General features: G+C 44.3%; 1 protein-coding gene across 3 annotated transcripts in view; it reads right to left on the bottom strand.

Annotated features, from left to right (window-relative positions):
* Positions 1-21,189, bottom strand: part of KREMEN1 (kringle containing transmembrane protein 1) — a 62,521-nt gene that overhangs the window by 28,893 nt on the left and 12,439 nt on the right. For all 3 annotated transcript variants that reach the window (XM_044378986.3, XM_026484730.4, XM_026484731.4), the window contains exons 2-3: positions 14,093-14,255; positions 9,919-10,010 (exon numbers count right to left, since the gene is read on the bottom strand). In XM_044378986.3, coding sequence (XP_044234921.1) covers positions 9,919-10,010; positions 14,093-14,255 — 255 coding nt within the window. The remainder of the gene's footprint in view (positions 1-9,918; positions 10,011-14,092; positions 14,256-21,189) is intronic.

Below are 21,189 nucleotides of genomic sequence, written 5' to 3'. Positions count from 1 at the left end.
GGGGGTCTCCGTGGCCAACAACCCTTTTCTTAGGGCCATGTATTGCCCGTGGCACCTTCTCAGAGGATCAGCTGCTGGTTGGGAACCGGCTAAAGGACCACATCCTCTGACTGACTGACCGAGGCCCACAAGGTTCTCTCTCCCAGGAAGCTGGAATTGGGATTTCAGCTAATGAATTGCGAGCACTGGGCTTAAAGGGTTCTGTCAAGTGGGGGTTAAGGCAACCAGCCATATTTGGGCCACCTGATTTGAGAAGTGAGCTGATTCTTCTGGTCCACAAAGAGGAAGGAAAATGGATGCCAGCCCGAGAGAGAAGCAGAGGTGGGAGACCAGGCCCCAGAGAGAGATGGCAAGAGTGGGTACTTTCTTCCCAGGTTCTTGGGACACAGGTTCTGCAATATACTCCCAATGCCCTGTCACTAAATTCTTTTCGTTCAAGTTAACTTGAGTGAGTTCCAATCCTGGCAATCAAACAATTCCTGACAAAGAGAGAAAGCATGCCCATTATGGCAGAAGCTCAATTTGAACACAAATCTTCAGATTGCAATTTATATAAGAAGTCCTGACTGTTACTAAGTTTTCTATTCCAGTGCTCTGACCAGATTTGGGATATTTGTTTAAGAAACCAGAAGCAAAGTTCTTATCTTGCATTTTGGAAAACTTCCCTGGCTTTGCGGAACTCCTTTTACTTTGTCTTATAAGTAAAATCTGCTTCTTCAGAAATGAAGATTGAAATGCAGTGACTCTGCTTATTTTATAAGTCATTTAACCTTGTGTTGAGACCATCTTCTGCCCCTGGGATCTCAAGCTGGTGTCTCAGCAGCTGATTTCTTCCCTCCATGGGAGCAAGAACTAAGCTCGCATGAGATGGGGTCCAATCAGAGGACCAATCATTTTAAATACTTCCTTCAGAGAATTGATGGGTTAAGTGTAGACTCATCCACTCTCTCAGCCACGAGCCATGACCACAAGCACACTGCCCTCCATCCTGTCCATCTACAACTTCCATTCTGGATCTGGGAGTTGCCATCTGGACCCAAGTCCTATCCCAATATGGCCCCACCATCCTTCTTTAACTTTATTTCTAAACATCAGCTCTCCTTTGTCAGTCACACTGATTCTGCAAGTGGCACTGCTCATGTCTGAGTCTTCTATGAGCTCACCCATATAAATAAGTAAACACAGACATTTCTTCCCCTGTGAAGTTTCACCTCTAGGGGAAGGCAGTAAGAGTTCCTAAGGATCCCGACCCCCACATGGCCCTGATGTATCACAGTGGTAGTTCTCTTTTGGTGGGAGTTCCTTTTCCAAAACTTAATTTCTGGTGATTTAACGTGGTAGACAGTCTCCAAAGGAGGCTCTAATAATCTTGCCCCTACCCATACATGTGGGTTGCCACCTACTTTAAGAGTTGGCATCAACTTCCTTTGCCCTTGAATCTGGGCTGGTCTTGTGACTTGCTTTGATCGGTAGAATGTGGTGGACTTCTGAGTTCACGCCTTAAGAGGACTGGCAGCTTCTGCTTCCTCTCTCTTGGAAGCCAGCCAGCCACCATGTGAGTGGCCTGAGTACACTGTTGGAAAGAGTGGTTACCCAGGTAGAGGCCTGAAGCCACTTGCATATCCTAGCCCCAGCAGAGCCCCCAGGGGAATGCAGCCACCTGACTGAGCCCGGATGAGAGCAGTAGAAGAACCACCGAGCTGAAACTCGGCCAACCCACACAATCAGGAGAAATGATAAGCTGTTGTTGCCTTAGGCCACAAAGGTTTGGGGTGGCTTGTCATACAGCAACAGACAACTGAAACACCTTACTCGAAAAAAGGTCAGTCCAAGTTCAGGAGGAATGATACAGCTGTGTCTCTGGGAAGAAGAGCTTAGTTTGTTGACTTGAACTTTGTTTTTCAGGGACACCACAAATATCCCAGGCAAGGAACCACAGAGTCATCTCTGACTCTTCCTGCTGTTTCATCCCTTATATATTCTACTTGTCATCAAGTTCTGTCTTCTTCTTAAATGTATCGTGGATCTAACCCTTCCTGTCTTATCTCACTGCTGCCATCACAGCTCAGACCCTGATCTGGATTTAGAAATCTGCACCCATCCTCTCCTCCTCAGACTTCCTTCTTCAGATCCATCCTGTAAGTGGACCCTGGGCTCCTCTTCCTAAACTAGGGCTTTCAGTGTGTCAGTCCTCATCTAGCCAACTCTGGCTTTCGAGGTTTCGAGGCCTCACCTGGTCCCTCCCTGTCCACTCCTCTACTTGGTCAATGTGGTCCCCAGCCCACATGCACAACAACCCCAGGTCCTTCTTCCAAGTCCCTGTCAGGCTGTTCCCTGACCTGGTATACCCTGATCCATCCAGTCCCATCTGCCTTTCTCTGTAACGATGCCTCCAACCTCCACAGCCTTACCGAGAGCCCTCTCATCTGCAAAAACTCACAGCGCTCCACCTCCTAATTCAATCCTATTTATGCAACTGGTGGGCTGATTTCCAATTTCCTCTCATGTTTATAACTCAGATTCCTAATTACATCATAAGATTGACAGCAGGGACTCTTATGTTTATGTAGATTCCTTACGGGCAAGCGCTAGTGTAAAGGTGTTCAGTAAAATCATCCTTGTTGATCTGAATGATTTTCTGTTTTTAAGTTATTAGTATGACTTGCCAACTGTGCTTTAGAACATTTTGGAAATACAGTAAATATCTGTCATTGAGGAAAATGGCCATTTGGTTCAGAAAGTCTTTTTTTCCCTCATGGAAAATTAAATAATATCTACTGCCAAAAACAAAGAACAATCAAGTATCCGCCAGATCTGAGACCATAAAACCGTACTGTGAGAACGAATGCAGGGCCTCTTGTGTTCCCTGACGGCAGTGCCACACCAGGCCCCAGGGGAGCGCCCGGCTCAGCAGCTCAGGCACGCTACCGAGCCCTGTGGCTAGTCAGATAAAAAAGGAATGGACAGAAATAGCAGACAGGTTAGGAATAATCTATTTAGGAATTGCATGGCGGGAACATCCCAACAGGAGTCCATTCCCTGCGGAAAGCACAGGTCACTATAACACCTGCTAGAACTTCCATGCCCACCACGTGCTGGGCCCTGGACTTAGGGTTGTGTGTACTTTACCCATTGGATCTTCAAAAGAACCCTAGAAGGCACAAATGAGGAGACCAAGGCTCAGAGGAGTCATTTTGCCGAAAGCCACTAAACGATTAAGATTCAAATCTAAGGTTAAGGTTTGAAGGAGTAAGATTTAAGGATTAGGAATCAAACCTATTCAAACGATTAAGATTCAAATGATTAAGATTCAAACTCTGATGTCCACATTCTTTCCACTAATTCGTGTTGTCTTTCTTACTGGAAGAGACATGATATCATATCATCAGCAGTATTTCATGAGCACTATTATGGCCTCCTCTGTGCTAGGTGTTGTGGGAAATTGTTACAATATATGGCTTGGGGGGAGGGGAAGTTCCCCTAGATTCCATCGGCACCCTCCACAAATAAACAGACCACCCATGTAAAAAGAGAGCACCTGCTTGGCAAATGCAGCTTCAAGAGGAGTCCCCCTTTCCACCTTAAGTCTCTTCTTCACAGAAATTCCAGACCTGCTCCTGTCTTTGAACAGCTTAGTCTGGTTGGGAAAATAAAACTACTCACATAGAGCAAGAATGAACAGTGTGAAGCAGGATTCCAACATATGCTAATTTAATGCTAATCTAAAAGGACTGGATGCAACAAAAACATTAAGTAATTGCAATGGCCAGAGAGAAGAGGTGCAGAAAACGAGCCTATAAAACTTATATGATTAATGTTCGTTTCAATATTGCTTTGGCTATCAGCTAAAGTTTCGGGTTTCGTTTTAGCTGTGCAGTGTGAATGATGCACCCAGATGTGTCTTTTTTGAGGTGAACTTCAGCCCAGACAATGAAGACTTGGTGTTGGGAGAGACCCCCCCAGGCCTGGACAAGGCTGCTGAGGCAGCGTTTCACGCCAAGGGTCCAAGTCCAGGGAGCCCCTTCCCAGCTGAGAACAGCTGGGCTGGGAACACCCGCAGAGACGGCCCAACATCCTACAGAGCAGTTCTGCTGTGCAGCGAATGCTTCCTGGATACCATTGCAGCCTGCTGTCCTCCTGGGGCTTGGGATTTCCCAAACTCAAAGAAGACAAGAAAATGACTTAGAGCTAACAGCTTGAACTGCAGACCCTCTGTCGCCACTGACTTAATCCTTTGGTTTCCACAATGTCAAAAAGGCACTCTTAATAATTCGGCATACTATCAGAATTCAAACTCTAATTCCCAAACAATCCACCAAGAAAATTCTCAAGAATGACCTCAACAGTAGCCTGGATCCGTCCCAGGGCCCCCGTTTTCAAGGAAATAAAGGAAATGGGGCTGTTCTCAAGAACTGGAAGGAAAGGGCACCAGTCTTGCCATGAGGAGCCCTAGATTCAAATCCGATTTGGCTCAGGGTATAATCCTCATCAGATCACCTCACTACTCTAGCCTCATTGTCTCATCTAAACAATGGTGGGTGGGGAGAGGACACACCACACACTTCACAGCCCTGCTGGAAAGGTTAAATGAGGTAACATGAATATAAGTGTTTTATACGTAGTCAGTAACAACTGAAATGAAAGCTAAAATGTACTAAACATCAGGATTGACGTTAAAATGCAAAAAGTGCTAACAGAGACAAAACATTTTCTGTAATTGAGAGACTGCCTTGACCACCACTGCCAAAGTGCCGTTGGCTTTTTACTCAAGCTCTGAACATAGCTTTAGAAACTCTTATTAGGGGTCACGATTGGAAGCATATTTGTAAGGAAAACAAATCTGTTTTAACAAGGCCAGGGTGTCATTTAATTAAAAGGAACTTGAGCCAGTGAAGTCACCAAAGGCCCCATTTTGCAGAGGTGCCATGGCTGGCATCCCCTAGGACTCTTCTGTGTGAATGATGCAATCTCTGGAGAACTTCTCAGGGATTAAGAGGGAGAAACCACCCCAAATCCCTAACACAGAAGCTTGAGAAGCTATGGAGGAACATCTTCTGACACTCAGCACTCTTCAGCCTCATCATCATCTTCCCAGGTCAATTCCAAGCTCCATACCCAGACCACAAGACTGTTGTCCATTATCTGGCCCCTCCTAATTCTTCTCAGACCTCATCTCTTACTCTTCCTTCTTAAATTTCTATCTCAGCCACCCTGATTTTGCCTGGGAATTCAGCAGTGTGTGCGTGCATGCACACTGTTCCTTCTATACCACTGCCCTCCCTACTCTACCCAACCCTAACATCTAGAACCCGACTCCTCCAAGTGTGCTCTTACAACTCTGCATCCCGGGGACTAGTAAGAACTGCAGAGTCTCTAGTCTGCCCCAGACCTACTGAATCAGAATCTGCATTTTAATAAGATCCCCATGATTATATTACTACTACATTTTCATAAGGAAACTTAAAGTTGGAGAAGCCCTGTGGCCAAGATCCCACCTCTTCCAGAAGCCCTCTTTGATAACCAGTAGCCCTTACCTCCCACCATGCCAGGGCAAATGCCCCTCCTTCAGTGCTCCCAACCTTTTGCTCATCTCATTTATTACCGAGTATCTTCCATACGCTTATCTGTCTATGTGTCTGTCTTTGGTTCTAGACTAGGGGCTCCCCACAGGCTGCAGACCACACCATCCTTGTGTCCCCTGTGCTGTACAAGGTATGGCATATGATTGGAGTTTAAAAAATGTCATTTGTCACAGTTAGTAATAAACTCCTTGTGATTTTCAACTTTAATAACCAACTTTAAATAACTTCTATAACTAGCTTTAACTTTAATAATTAATTTAAATAAATTTTAATAACTCTAAATAATTAGTAGTTTATAAAGTTTAATAACTAAAACTTTAATCACTAAGTTTACTTATTTTTATTTATTAATATTTTTAGAGAGGGAGGGGGCAAGGGGCAGAGGGAGAGGGGGAGAGAGAATTCCAAGCAGGCTCCACACCCAGCACAAAGCCTGACACGAGGCTCAATCTCATGACCCTGAAATCATGACCTGAGCCGAAATCAAGAGTCAGACACTTAAGTGATTGAACCATCCAGGTGCCCCTAATCACTAACTTTAATAACTAACTCAGACACCTGTGAGCTATGTGCAAATTATCATAATTTAGGTTAATTAGGTTAATCATGTTATACATCTGAACCCAGATACTTTGAATGTTGTATTTATATGTTTATTTTTGAAATATTTAAAATACTATAAAATTTTAAGATATCATAGAATTTATTTATTTTTATTTTTTTTTTTAAGATTTTATTTATTTATTTGACAGAGATAGAGACAGCCAGCGAGAGAGGGAACACAAGCAGGGGGAGTGGGAGAGGACGAAGCAGGCTCATAGTGGAGGAGCCTGACGTGGGGCTCGATCCCATAACGCCGGGATCACGCCCTGAGCCGAAGGCAGACGCTTAACCGCTGTGCCACCCAGGCGCCCCAGAATTTATTTTTTATAACAGAAACTTTCAAACGTATACAAAAGCAGGAAGGAATAATGAGCCTACTGTCATGCAGCATCAACAAATATCCACTTTTTTTTTTTTTTGAACCATTTTAGATTCATCTAGTTCTCTCATCTGACCCATTCACTCTTCGGGAGACTAGGTCATTTTAAAATAAATCCCAGACATACTATCATTTCAACCATGAATATTTCAGTATGTATCTATAATTTCAAATCACTTAAAAAATTATTTGTATATATATCTCCACCATGCCATTATTGTACCTAATAAACTTAACAGTGATTGCTTAATATAATCTAGTAGTCTGTGTTCAAACTTCCTATTTCAAAGATGAATTTGTATAGTTGAGTTTGTTGAAATCAGGTGAATGTTCCATAGCAAACAAAAAGTAGCTCTTATCAACGAGAAAGTAAATTTCTTAAGCCTGTGGTTTCAGGCCCACGTCGGCTATGTGAAGGAAATTATATTTGCCTTTAAATGCCATTTGCAAGTTCCCCTCCACCTCACAAGTAGATTACTTAACTTTTACAAAACTGTACCCAACTTTTATAAAGAATCTAGGTAAAACAGAACAAATCAAAGCCATAGTGAGGTCCATTCAAGCACACCCTTTGAAAGCAATGAAATAAATGGAAATTAGAATGGAGAGGATGATTATTTAGCAAGAAAGAGATATGCAAAGCACAGATATTAAGCCAATGGTTCCCCCCTCAATAGCCAAACCAACAGGACTCATCCTTGATGACTCTGAAATTTGCTTTTAATGATCTGTATTTCTACTGTCCACAACAGGAACTTGAGGTTTCTGAGAAACATACTGGCCCATGTGGTTTGAACAGCAAATCCAATTACCTCAGAGTTGTTCTCCTTTTAACAGTTAAGTCCTGATCCATGCTCCACAGGTCAAGAGCACAGTTCAAGTTTCTCTTTGCCCCCCGTTTGAATCATACTTCATCGCTGCCTCCCTGCTTGTCTTAGCTCTGTCCAAAACATGCCGACGGGCAGAGATTCCGGTCTCCACACAATGGCCCGCCATTCAACCGCTTTCTGCTTTGTCCCTAAACATCCACTCCCCCGGCTCCTGCTGGGTCTGTTATATTCAGATATGAACTTTCCAGGAATCTGATCATGTCACAGGCCTTTTCCTGTATGACAAGTTCAACGCTAATCATGAATAGTAGGCTTCACACAGAGGGTTAGTATTATTCATGAAAATTATGACTCCACATCCAGAAATAGGGCAAAACTGGCCTAAAATAGGCTGGCTGTATCTCCGTCGAGTCCACCAGGCAATTAGCAAGGCCTCTTGCTTCAAAGAGCGCAGGAGTTTTTCTCAACTATGTTAATCAGACACACTAGGGGCACAATGTTCTGCCAGACTCTCAAGGTCTGAGGCTCAGCTAGGTGGGGAGCCCTGGTGCCCACAGGGGGAACCGAAGGGTTTTCCAAAGAACCAAAGCCGGACACTGTTCCCTCCCCCACACCGCCCAAACCAGGTACTCCGCAGCTCTCATTCCCAACCTCTGTATGTCTCCCTGCCCAGACATTTCAGGGCCAACTTTAGAAGCTTTGAGAAGGCTACCAAAAGGCCATAAGAAAAGGAAATGATACTTAACTGTCCTTTTTTGGAACAGTGAGGCACATCCTGCAAATATTAGGAATTAGAGGGGTACTAGATGGGCTGTCCCATTTTTCGGTGATTCTCTCTTCTGGAACTCAGTTTCAGTGACCACATGAGTCAGCTCCCATTGGCCCAAATTATATTTTATAAATGCAAGTTGAGGATTATCTTTCCAAATAAAAGCAGCCAGACTGAAATCCCCTCTTCGCCCTTCCTGAGAGAATGACATAGGCTAGTACTAAAAGACTATCTTTGTGTAGAACAAATGGACCGAGGAAAATCTGCTTTCCTCTCCCCCTGCCCCTTTCTTCTTTACATAACTAGAGCCAAATGAGATGTTTTTCATTTTAAAAATTTGATTAAGCAGACTGAGCAAAAGCCCATTCTGCTGGTCTTTACTGTTCTCTCAATCTGGGGACTGAATCAAGGCATACTCGGGTTGGAAGGAGAGTGACACGAGGGCCTCACGCCAGGCAGTGGTGCCATTCGGAAGTCCAACTTTTGGAAGGTGAGTGGTGGGCCTGCAGCACCTCTTCCCCACGAGGCAGCAGAATTGAGCCTGCTGGGGTGGGTGTGAGTGAGAGGTCCCAGGTCTCCCTCAAAACTCCGTATCACTCTACATACACAGCTTCCTGGCCTGGGGAGTGAGGAAGGTGGCTGGGCAAGGACTGAGGGGAAATAATATGGGAAAAAAACAACCCACATAGAATTATGATGAATGAGCTATCCTTTGCCTCAGCTCTAGTAACTGAGAAAACCTGCTCCCTTGGCATAATTGAAAAGATATTACGGGGCGCCTGGGTGGCTCAGTCGGTTGTGTCTGACTCTTGATTTTGGCTCAGGTCATGGTCTCAGGGTGGTTAGATCAAGCCCTGCATTGGGCTCCATTGGGCGTGGAGCCTGCTTAAGATTCTCTCCCTTTTCCTCTGCCCTTCCAACCTCTCTCTCTCAAAAAAGAAAGAGAAAAAGATCCTACGAACACTACATTAGTAAACTCCTTCTAGTACCATTCTAGTTTGGGTTTCTGTACTTTCAACCTTCCTACAGTATTTTCTACCTTGTTTTCAAGTGTCTTCCTAAGGGTCCCTGCCACATCGCATATTCCCTGAGGGTCAGGGTATCCTTCTGCCTTTGTTCCTCGCATATAATAAACACTGAATATAGAAATGAATGAAGGAAACAGCTAGAAAACAGGCCTTGGAGTAAAAGGCTGAAGAAACTGGGTTTTGTCGGTAGTAGAGAGGGATGAGGTATGAGTTATCACACAGAACAATAGAATATCTTTATGCTGATATGAGGAAAAGGACTACCACATTGGCTTTGGAAGGGATCACTCACGTGTTTCCCGAATACCATTTTTCAGGGGTGACGGCACATCAAAAGCAAAGAATAAGCAACGTCCCAGTTCAGTTCTACTGTCTATAGAAGGATTCATCATTCACTGTAGACACCGCTCTCCTAAACGGGTGAGGTAGTTTTGTTTCCCTGGCCTGCTACTGAGCATGAACGAATCAGCATGAGGAAATTAGGTAGAAGCAGATATCCTGGGTGGGCTAATCCATCAAGGGTAGGGGGTCCCGAGGGAACCAGGCACTCTACTTCTGAAAAGCCTCAACAAGAGAAGGGAAAATCCTCAGCGCAGGATGGCTTCTCCTTTCACCTGCTTCATGAAATCCACCTGCCTGAACAACCTGCCCTCTGGCAGTGGCCTTCCACTCTGTACCCTGGGTGCTCAGTGTCCTGAAACCTTCAGCTGGCGCATGAGAGCCTTACTCTGGCAAGCAGGAATCTCGCAGTACTTCCAGTAGACACCGTCCTCATGCTCTGCCACGTAGCACCAGGGGCTCACGTCTCCATCTGGGTTTCTGTCGGGGAAAGGACACACAAGTAACACTTCTGTCGTGTTAAGTCAACTGGTTCATTGCTTTTCAGGTTTACCGAAAACGCGTCAGCTTCTGTGTTATTTCTAATAATTGGTATGTATCTCCGGGCTGCCTCTTATGAAGAGAAAAATGCGGGGCACCTGGCTGGCTCAGTCTGAAGAGCATGTGGCTCTGGACCTCGGGGTCGTGAGTTCAAGCCCCACGATGGGTGCAGAGATTATTTTAAAAAAAGAGGAAGAGAAAAATGGTAACACTACGAGAACAAACTCACACACTCTGACGTATACTTCAGAGTTTGGGGGCGGGGGCTATGTGTGGGGAGCAAAGGTGATATAATTTTACAAAGATTCATGACAGTGTAACCAGGACAACTGACCACAGAACAAATCATGCCAAGCAGCACTGGTACCTTAAGTGTGCACGCAGTGACGCCCATGGCTGAGAGCACAGGTGCTCTCAATACTGTGGATAAGAACATGAACGGGCCCAGGGGCGCCTGGGTGGCTCAGCAAGTTAAGCGTCTGACTTGAGCTCAGGTCGTGATCCTCGTTTGGAGCCTTGGTGGGCTCCCTGCTCAGTGGGGAGTCTGCTTCTCCCTCTCCCTCTACCCCTCCCCCTGCTTGTGTTCTCGCTCTCTCTCATATAAATTAAAAAAAAAAAAAATCTTTACATAAAAAAACAAAAGAATGCGAATGGACACACATGGTCAGGATGGCAATTTGGCAATTAGAGCCAAAGGCCCAAAGCATACGCAAAACCCCTTTACCAGGCAATTTCTTGTTAGTACTTTATTTTAGTCAATCTCCACTTATAAAGATGTTTACCCTAGCATTTTTATAATACAAAAAAGTTAGAAACGACACTTAAGGATTGGTTAAATAAACACATTATATCCATATAAGGGAATGCTGAGCGGCTAGTAAAAATGCAGTGTAGATACACATTTATTAATATAAAAAGATATCCACATGTCGTTAGGTTTTTTTTTTTTAAGTAGTTCGAAAACACAATGGGTGACACAATTCCATCATTTGAAAAGATGTATTCAGAAAAGAATACACACCAAACCCCTTGAAAGTATCTCTGGAGAATGGGACTATCAGTAAATACAATTTTTTTTTCTTTTCTGATTCTCTTTATTTTCCTATTTCTTCTACAATGAACACTGATAGTGTAATTTTTAAACAATAAAAAAAAATTCACATAATACAGATTCCACTGACAAGCTTTCACCAGCATCAGACTAGTTGGCACGGGTTTGACCGAAATGGGTCCTATTCCTCCCTCAAAATACTAACTTCGCAGAAAATTCTGAAGAAAGCTAAGCCAAAGACTTTCAGTCAGAACATGCAATCCTGTGATCCTGGTACCAACTTCTAATGCAGCAGTAATATTTTTTAAAGGTTTATTTCGCATTTCTAAAATGCCCTTGAAGGTCTTTTCAACTCAAGGGTGCCATGACAATAAGGGCCATCCTGCTGAAACAGACCCCAAAATGAAAAGGGTTACCACACACACAGAAAAGCCTTGCCTCCAAGCTCCCTTTCTTTCGACTCGGAACACTGGAAACCTGACACTCCGGTTAGTCCGGAAATGGGCATAAAGACCCTGCCGCGGGAGCTCTGGAGCCACCCCTATCAGGCCTGGGACGGATAAGCCTATTGTGCGGCCCAGAAGATAAGCCGCCCTGAAGCACAAAGGGTCCTTTCATTTTTTGTGCCCAAAGGCAGGTGCCAGCGCCAACTCCGCTCTTCCCTGTGCCTCTGCCTTCCCCTCTAATCCAGATCCGTCGAGCCTGGAGAAGTGCATTCCCATCACTCGCCATCTCGCAGACAACTCCACTGCGATGGGTCTGGCACAAGACAAACATGGTGTCGGGTGTCAGCTGAGAAATCAAAGCAGGAGAACTTGTACAAAGCCCTTCTTTAAACAGTATTTCACTGTCATCTTCCTCCCTCTATTCAGTGTCCAGCTTTGATGTAGTATTTGGTAAAGACTTTAGAAAACAACTGTTTATTATCGATGTCAAAACCATTCTGAAAAGCATCACAATAGCTTAATAAAGAATAAGCGAATTCGTTCTGGATTTTGTTGCAGTGCTAAAACAAAAGGCCTGGACTAGCTGATGTGATGATAATCAGCCTTTCGGCCTCCCTTTTTTCTGAAGTAGAAAGTGGTAGTTCAGGTCTGGTACATTCCATCAAGTCAAAGGAGAGGCTGCCGCTGGCCACGGCTGAAGAGGAAGGTGGTGCCCCCGGCTCTCACAATGGAGAGCCGTGTGCATTTCTGGGAGCCTGTGTAGGGCTGCGTGTTAATCTGTGAGAAAAGACTTTCTTTTTCATATAAATTAAACCTCTTTGGAAATTTAAAATTTACCTTAAAGTCAGACTTAAACCCAGGAGCTCTTTCTGAGAAGCCGTCCTTATAGAAAGCAACAGAATAATAGCATAAACAAGCAGCCCACTATCAAGAGACACTTTGGAACTGGAATATAAGTAACTATGTAAAAATAAAAAAAAACCCTCCAAACACTGGCTTCTCTTCCTAAATATTCTTCCCAACCCAAACCAACTCTCTTTCTGTGAGTAGCAAAAGAGAAGGAAATAAACCAGAAATGGAGCGGGGTTAATTTCTTTAATTATGCAAAAAAGATTTTAATGAATATGTGTAACTCTGAAAATAAAATGTGAAGGAATGACTTAACGAGCATGTGTAACTTTAACAATAAAATGCAACAAATAGCAAAATGTGAAGTAACACAAATTATTACCTCTGGGAAATGGAGCTTGCTGAGGATTTTAGGGGAAAAGATGTCAAATGACGGATGATATTTAAGCAATATTTATCTACAGTTTTTGAGAATTTTTTTTGGAAAAGCTTTTTAACATATGTATAATAACAACTAAAAAATACTGCAACAGCAGCTGTGGGGGAACAGCAAGTTGGAAGAAATTAGAGCAGAGGTGAAGGAAAGAGCTGCAGGCACAGGGATAACCTAGACAACAGGCCTGGGACTTCAAGACATCCACAAGGGTCCTGGAGTGTTAGTAAAGGTACACAGGGAGAGCAGAAGTAAACAGTGTGGCCCATGCAATGCAGGTATGAATATGCTGGCTCAGCAGGGTTGACAGTGCCACGGTTGAGATTCCAACATACTGGTAGAACCAGGGACACAGCATGTGACTCCAAGTATAGCTCAGTGAGCATTTCTCCCTGTCCTGATGGCTCAAGAGGCTGCCTTTGCATCTGTCCTAATAATAACTAAATTTGACACAGTGCTGAACCATGAGTCACATTATCAGGATCTTGAGTAAAAATAGCTTAAATGTAGCTATAACCAAAAGTGCTTAGAATCTTTCTTTGCTCTTGTCCCTATAGACCAGTGATTCTTAACTTGTTTTGGATCACTGATAACTTTGAGAATCTGATCGAAGTCATCGATCATCTCTATGAAAAATCTCAAGTACACAGGTGAAACACCTTGGATCTCAGGTCAAGAGCCCCTGTAGGAGTCAGGCAGGAGGTTAAGACCAAAGAAACACTTCAGTCTACGGAAAGGAAGGAATCAGCACATACCTGATGGTTACAGCTGCTCCCAGAGCAAGGCTATCCTGGGCTGGCTGGAGGTAGGATAATGCAGGACAGCTTCCTTTGCTCAGAAGCAGAGGGAGGTTTGGGCCACAGATGGTGCTCTGCTTGACCACCACATTCACAGGAGCTTAAAAAGATTTGCTATCTCTGTATTGTCCACTGGTGGTAGGGCCAACTAAGAAAGCCCTTCCCAAGAGACATGTAAGTTATCAGACAGGAAAGCAGAGCTCTGGATACTTGTATCAAAGCAACCGGAGTTGAAAAGAGTGGTAGATTGTGCATGTGTGTGTGTGTGCGAATGCACATACAAGCAAGGTGTGGGAGGAAGTTTTAAAAATAGTAACAAGAAAGGCCTTCTGGGTTGGCCAAAAGGAGACAAAGAAGCTTTCCGTAGTTGTGAGCAAGGCTGGAAGGAACTGGAAAAGAAGGCCGAAGATTTTTTTTTTTTAAAGCATTGTGTGGCCCCATCTTACCTGCAATAGTTATGCTCGCCTAGGCCCCCCTCCCCGTTGGGGTATTTCAGAGTGTTGTATGGATGCTGGAAAGTCTCGTTCCAGAACAGGCATGGCTTCCCGCCTTGTAGTGCCGTCCAGTTCTGCGTTCCCCTATAATCTGCACCATTGGCTGTGAAACATTCTAGGAGAAAGAAAAGACAGAGCAAACTAATTTTCTGGCAACATCCATAGTCTCCTCCCTCTCTGGTTGATGTTTTATTTGTTTTGTTTGGACCCAGCTGGAAATGGATAGTGTCTTGCTAGATCCTGGACACCGCGAAGTTAACATTGCTAGGGCTGAGTAAATCTGAAATGCAGTCCCCTTCAATGCTAGGCTAGTCTTGGCACTAGCTTGTCTACAGACACTTTACAGATACTTTTCCCCTAAAGTACACAGATCCCAACTTGGATATAAACAGGGAGCTGAAATGTATTGAAGCCCATGAAGTGAACCAGGAAACCCCCAAATCTGGGAACAGTTGGTAACAGCCATCACAAGGAATTCTGGGTGCTTGGAGGGGGTCACTGGTCTCTTCAGTGTCTCTGTGTGGTAACTAGAACCAGGTCACCAGCTGTAAGTGAGCTCTCCCCTACAGTCTGAAAGGCTGCACTGACACTTGGATTTAATAAGACCATCGGATACAGCAACGCTTTGGAATCCCAATCACACAAGTCTGGGAATGACTCACATTCCCTGGTAATGAGGAACAGTCCTCTCCATGCTGTTTGAGATAGAGATGCAACGGAACAGACAGTCAACAGGAGGGAACCGGGGCCAAGTTGGCATTTTCTCTCACCTCTTTCCGAAATTCCTCCCTACAAGGCACACTGAACATCATCTCAGATCCATTTAATAAAATGACAAAACCCTTGCAGGTGCAACAATGTGCTTCTAAAATCTGCTTCTCAGACTCGGGGGGGGGGGCGGTGGGAACTGAGGCTGATAGGATTTCCCCCCACATATTGCATGCATTAAATCCACAGAGGTTCATGAGAAAGGCACAGTACAAAGTGCAATTTTTAAAAATTAGCTTAGTTGAAACTGACAGAGAGAAGTACTTCAAACACTTCTTAAAGATGTATCACTAGGAACCTGACGATCCGGGGGAGTGACACTGACATTCTCAGCTTGCTTTCTCTCCTGCCCCTGGCATGCCCTGGCCTCTAACTTCCGGTGGGAAGCACTCGGCGCTGTCTCCTGTGCAGGGCACGCGCCTGCTCCAGCCCAAGCATGGGAACAACATGAGCGCATCCACATTCTAGGAGATACTTCTTTTACTATTTAAAATCCATCCACAGACCATCTCTCTTCCTGTACCTCCTTCCTCCCACTATCTGGGCCTTTTTTGGTCTGGAATAGCAAAATAACCCGGAATTCCAGGCTGTAGAGAACATCATAGCAATTTATCATGTTTGGTGTGACATTCATAATGTTCACAGTCAGTGAGACTCATCAGGTACCAAAAGAGCCAAACACTCTGCCTAGAGTGTGCATAAACACAAAAGTTCAAAGGTAATTCAACGAGGCAGCTCAGTGTAGCATAAGATACACTGAATCGAGAGGCTAAGCTCTGGTTTCTTGTCCTGGACCTGCTGCTGGTCAGCTGTGCGACCTTGGACGAATCACCGTCATCCATGGCCCCACTAATGCTCACGTTGTGCGTCACCGCGTGCCAAGCTCTGCTCTAAATGCTTTACAAATACCAACTCCCCACCAACCCGGTGAGGAGGTCCCTCAATATCCCATTTTACAGATGGGGCAACCGGGGCACTCAACCACCCCCTACCATCCTTGCTTTCCCCATCCTCTCCCTCACCATACTTCCCACTCATCAGCAAGTCCTGTTGACTTTCTTAAAATATATACCCTGAAACTGCCCTCTGCTCTCCATCTCGGGCGCCACCACTTTAGTCCTGTTCACCATCAGAGGCCAGTACAGCCTTGTTCAGGACCCACAGCTTCCACTTCTGTGCTCCTGCAATCCATTTTCCCCACGGTGCTCAAAGTTCCCAGGAACCTGTGAGCACTGGGAACGAAACCCAAACGCTTCATCCTTGCCTGCAAAGCCCCAGGCCTTCCCTCTCACCACACCCTGAGCTCTTCTAGTCCCCCGCCATGCTCCTGCCACGCTGGTCTGCTTCTAATTCCGTAAACACATCATGCTATTTCCTGCCCAAAATGTTCTTCCCCTAATACCTCACAGTGCAGACTAAATGTTACCTCTTCAGAAAACCCATCCCCACCATCTCTACTCCTAGTTTTCTGCCTTTTGTCTGTTTGCCTCATAGCATTTATCATCACTAGAAATATATTATCTGCTGGACAGGGAGAGAGAGACTGTGTGTTTGTGTGTGTGTACCAAACCCTATCCCAGCTCCAGGGTTAGAGTGGGACCTAGAAACCTGTATTTCTAAAAATCTGCCTAGGTGCTTCTGTTAAGTGATTTGGCTTGGGAACCACTAGACTAGATGATTCTAACAGCATCAAGCCAATCTTTTGCCGATTGCTAGAATTTTAATTGCGATATGCTAATACATCTTTTTCTCCTACCACAAGTGGTTGAGGAGTGGCCCAGGAGCCAGAAATGCCAGCCAACCAATGGAAAGCGTTAGCCATAGACAGCAATTTTCAGGACAGTGGGGTCAGTGTTCCCAGAGGCTCAGAGGACTTGATTTGTAACACAAAAGAACGTGGTGGCCATCCACACCTGTCAGTCCTCCTGAATGGGGATGAGGTGGCAAAGTGCAGGCTTGTTTGCTTCAGTCTGTTTCTCCTAGACCCAAATCCCATTCTCAGTTGCATTAGGGAAACTGAGGCAGCGTACCACATTTAATGATTATTTTTTTAATGGATTTGCCCAATGCATATCAATTGTGGAAAAAAACCAAGAAAAACAAACTTGAACATTGTGGAGTAAAGTGACGTGCGCATCTTGATTTCATCAGAATACCAGAGCGGGTAACGAGGACCCCTCCTTCCTTATTGTCTACTGCTATAAAACTGACATAAGCTTTGGCTAGATAAACAAGAAATGGCTTAAACCAATAAAAAATCAAATACCACATGGCCAGCTGTATACTTAGGCATTCAGGGAAAGGGAACGAGCAAAGGTGATATAGATCTCATGTCGAGGATATCATTAATTAATCCATTCAACAACCATTTATTCAGTACATACTATGTGTCTGGCACTGTTCACAGCACTGGGGCTACACTGGTGAACGCTCTGCAGTCATGGAACTTACATGGTAACAGGGGAGACACGCTCCTAACAAACCAATTAAATTCACGTCAGGTAGCGAGGGATGCTCTAGGGAAAAAGAGAGTAAGGGGATGGAGACTCAATGACAGGGGTTCTTTTTTAGGAAGAGTGGGCCAGAAAAGGCCGGAGAGGAGGAGGCACTTGAGCAGACATATGGTCAAAGGGAGGAAACAAAACCATGTGAACCACATGGGAAGAGTGGTACTGGCAATGGGCACAGCAAATAGAAGACCCCAGTGTGCTTGGCAGGTTTGGGGAACTAGAAGGCAGCTCCTCTAACCAGGATTAGGGTGAGTGGGTGGGAAGTGAAGAGGAGGGGGGAGGAGAGAGGAAAGGCCAGGACACACAAGGTCTAGAGTGTTATATAAATCAGATTTTGGCTTTTGTTCTCAGTGTGAGGGGAAGCCAGTGGAGGGTTCTGAGTAGAGGAATGACATGATCTGACTTATCTTTTAAAACAACTGTCTAGCTGCTGGGTGGAGGAAGAACTTGGAAGAGGCAGGAACTCAGCAGGGAGATCAGTCAGGTGGTTACTGCAGAAAGATGGGCTAGAAAGGGTGGCCTGGACCAGGCTGGTGGCCGAAAGATGGTAAGAAGTAGCTGAATTCTGGATGTGCTTTGAAGGGAGAGCCAAAAATATTTGCTGAGAGGAAAAGGAGTATAACCCCAAGAACATGGGCCTGAGCGGAGACACCATTTACTACAATGGGGAGGACACAAGAGGGGCAAAGTACCTGGGGTGGAACCCAGGGTTTGGCTGTGGATTGGTTAAGTCTGAGACACCTTTCAGAACACTGGGTGGAGATATACAGGAGGCAGATGGCTTGATGAGCCTGGAGCTGAGGAAAGAGGCCGAGCGAGGCTGGAGCTAGAAATGTGGCAGTAACAGCACGGATGCGTGGAAAGAACGGGATTACTTTGGGTGGAGAGAGAAGACATCTGGGGCTGAGTCCGCGGGCCCTGCCACATTTCAGGCATGGAAAGAGGAGAGCCTGGCACTGATGAGTGAGAAAGTGTGCCCTGGGAGGTGGGAGAAAAGCTAAGCAAGTGTGTGCGTCTCGGATGTCAAGGGAGAAGGTGTCCTGAGCAGGAAGGAATAATAAACTGTGAACACCAAGGAAACTTCATTTCCTCATTTTCTCTGGCCAGATCCCAATCACCTCACAGAATTCATCTGTTTGACCCTATCTCTCCATCGGAAAACTCCAAATGTTTTGTTGTGGGGATTGAATGAAAACAGCCCTTACGTTAAACATAAGCCTGACAGAAATTTACTAATACAGCAGAAAATTTCCTCGATGAGGCTGACATTAAAGCACGCAGAGCACTAATTCAGCCCTTCTAAGTTGGTAATTCCTCATCTTTTCCCCCAGCACCAAAATCCTCCAAAGTATCGCATATGACATTTATTTTTAAAATTGGAGATGCTAATTTCGTTGAAATTCCCTTGCGGTAAGTGGAATCACATTAGGGTAATCAAATCCCTGTTTGAGAATCTTGAGCAAATGGTTTTGTGCCAGCCAACTATGTTCTGTAGGACCTGCTACCCTGTGAAGGCCTGGAGGTCATTTCCGTGGTAGTAAGATCTGTAGGCAAAGACTCCGTGTTCGGGTGAAAGCTCAATACTTCTTCACTACTAATAAAAGCTAGCTGGAGCTTTCTCTCATAAAGCTATTATTGTTTGTTATGCTTAGAATTTCGAAGCGTTGGGTATAAAGAAAAGACCTGATGCCATATATATTCTAAACTTTGATATTTATACCTAAAACCCATAGGATCTCATATATTCACATGCTATGTGTAAAAGGATTCGAAGATTTCAATAATTTAGAGGCATAAGCTGTAGAAGACCTAGAAATAGTTCCAAAAAATATTTTCCACATTACAATTCTCAAAGTCAGTCTACCTCTTGGAGAATCGCTTGAAAAATAGGGACCTGCTCCCCAGACAAATACCAAATACACAACATGTACAATTTCAGAAGCCCTCGTGGAACCCCTTAAGCCTTTCTATGTAGCCCCAAGATCCATTAAGTCTAAGGACCCCCTAAATAAGTGATATCTACAGAATACACAGACACACACACACATAGAAATTTAGGATTGAATATTTAATTTCGGGTTATGAAATAGTTTAAATCGAATACTGTTCTGCACAAAAAGCTTCTAGCAGCAATGTGGTAGAGTAAGAAAAGTGTAGCTAGGGGCTGGACCCAGACTTGGCCTTGGTTTACAAGATACAGGCACTCAGCTAACCTCTTTGAGCCTCAGTTTCCTCTAAAAGGGGGATTAGGTTAACTACAGCTCAGGGCAACTGGAAGAATTGGAGGATGTGCAAGTAAAATGCCTAGCACACAGCAGGTGCCCAATAAATTATTACTATGTAATTATAAAGTTTTTAAATAATCAAATGTATTATAAATTTGAGACCATCATGATCATATATTTCATTCTGGTCCATAAAAATAGTTATCTGTACAAGGCAATATATCCAGTTATAATTCTGATTTTTTTTTTAAGATTTTATTTATTTGTCAGAGAGAGAGAGAGAACGGCAGGCAGCAGCAGACTCCATGCTGAGCACAGAGCATGATGTGGGATTTGATCCCAGGACCCTGGTATCATGACCTCAGCCGAAGGCAGGCGCTTAGCCAACTGAGCCACCCAGGCATCCCTATAATTCTGTTTAAAGTTATCAGGCTATCAGGATAGAAAATATATGTGGTGTGAGCCTTGCGCTGAATCCAAGCATTCAATGAATAAGAGGTAAGGGGGAAAAAAGGTATAATGGAGCAAATTGATTTTTCTTAAAATTTCAATTTTAAGTGTGATGAAACACATCTTTGTTTATATGTTCTAATGAATCATATAATCCAATATCTGTACTTGGGGCGCCTGGTTGGCTCAGTCGGTTGAGCGTCCGTCTCCTGGTTTTGGCTCATGTCATGATCTCAGGGTCATGAGATCGAGCCCCCTGTTGGGCTCCATGCTCAGCGGGGAGTCTGCTGGAGATTTTCTCTCTCTCTGCCCCTCCCCCTGCTCACACATACAAGCACTCACTCTCAAAATAAATAAATAAATCTTTAAAAAGAATATTTGTACTTATTATAAGTGAGGAAAATGCCAAGTTAAAAGAATCCCAGGCAGTTTAACCCTGCCAGCTTGTACATGCACAGCATTTTTAAAGTTCATGTTTAAAACTATGATAAGATGTTCTCTTAAAATAATTAAAACTTAACATATATGAGACAGTGGTAGGAAAGCAGCAGTTAATAGAAAAGACATGCTGTTCCTTGACCAGATTTAATAAAGTTGAAGAATATGTTCTCCATGAGGCTCTGTAACTAGGTAATTCCTAAAATTTTCTCATTCTGAGTCTATAATATTCCTAGTTTTCTGGTGGAATTACTAGCTGGATCTTTATCCAGGATGATTGTCAGAGTCACTGTTTTTTTGTTTTTTTTTTTTAAGATTTTATTTATTCACTTGGCAGAGATAGACAGCCAGCGAGAGAGGGAACACAAGCAGGGGGAGTGGGAGAGGAAGAAGCAGGCTCCCAGCGGAGGACCCTGATGTGGGACTCGATCCCAGAATGCCGGGATCACGCCCTGAGCCGAAGGCAGACGCTTAACCGCTGTGCCACCCAGGCGCCCCTCAGAGTCACTGTTTTTAATCCATCAAAGTTAAATGCCCTGTAGAGGGCCACTCAGCATTTCTAGTGATTCTATGTTGGATTAATTCAGCTGGTTTTGACCCAGTTTGGAATCAACATGAATCAATAAACACTAAATTCAATTACGGCACCTTAAAATAA

Source organism: Ursus arctos, unplaced genomic scaffold, assembly GCF_023065955.2.
Source record: "Ursus arctos isolate Adak ecotype North America unplaced genomic scaffold, UrsArc2.0 scaffold_34, whole genome shotgun sequence".
NCBI lineage: Eukaryota > Metazoa > Chordata > Mammalia > Carnivora > Ursidae > Ursus > Ursus arctos.
Note: the sequence above shows the minus strand (reverse complement) of the source record. Positions and strands in the feature narration are given on the sequence as shown.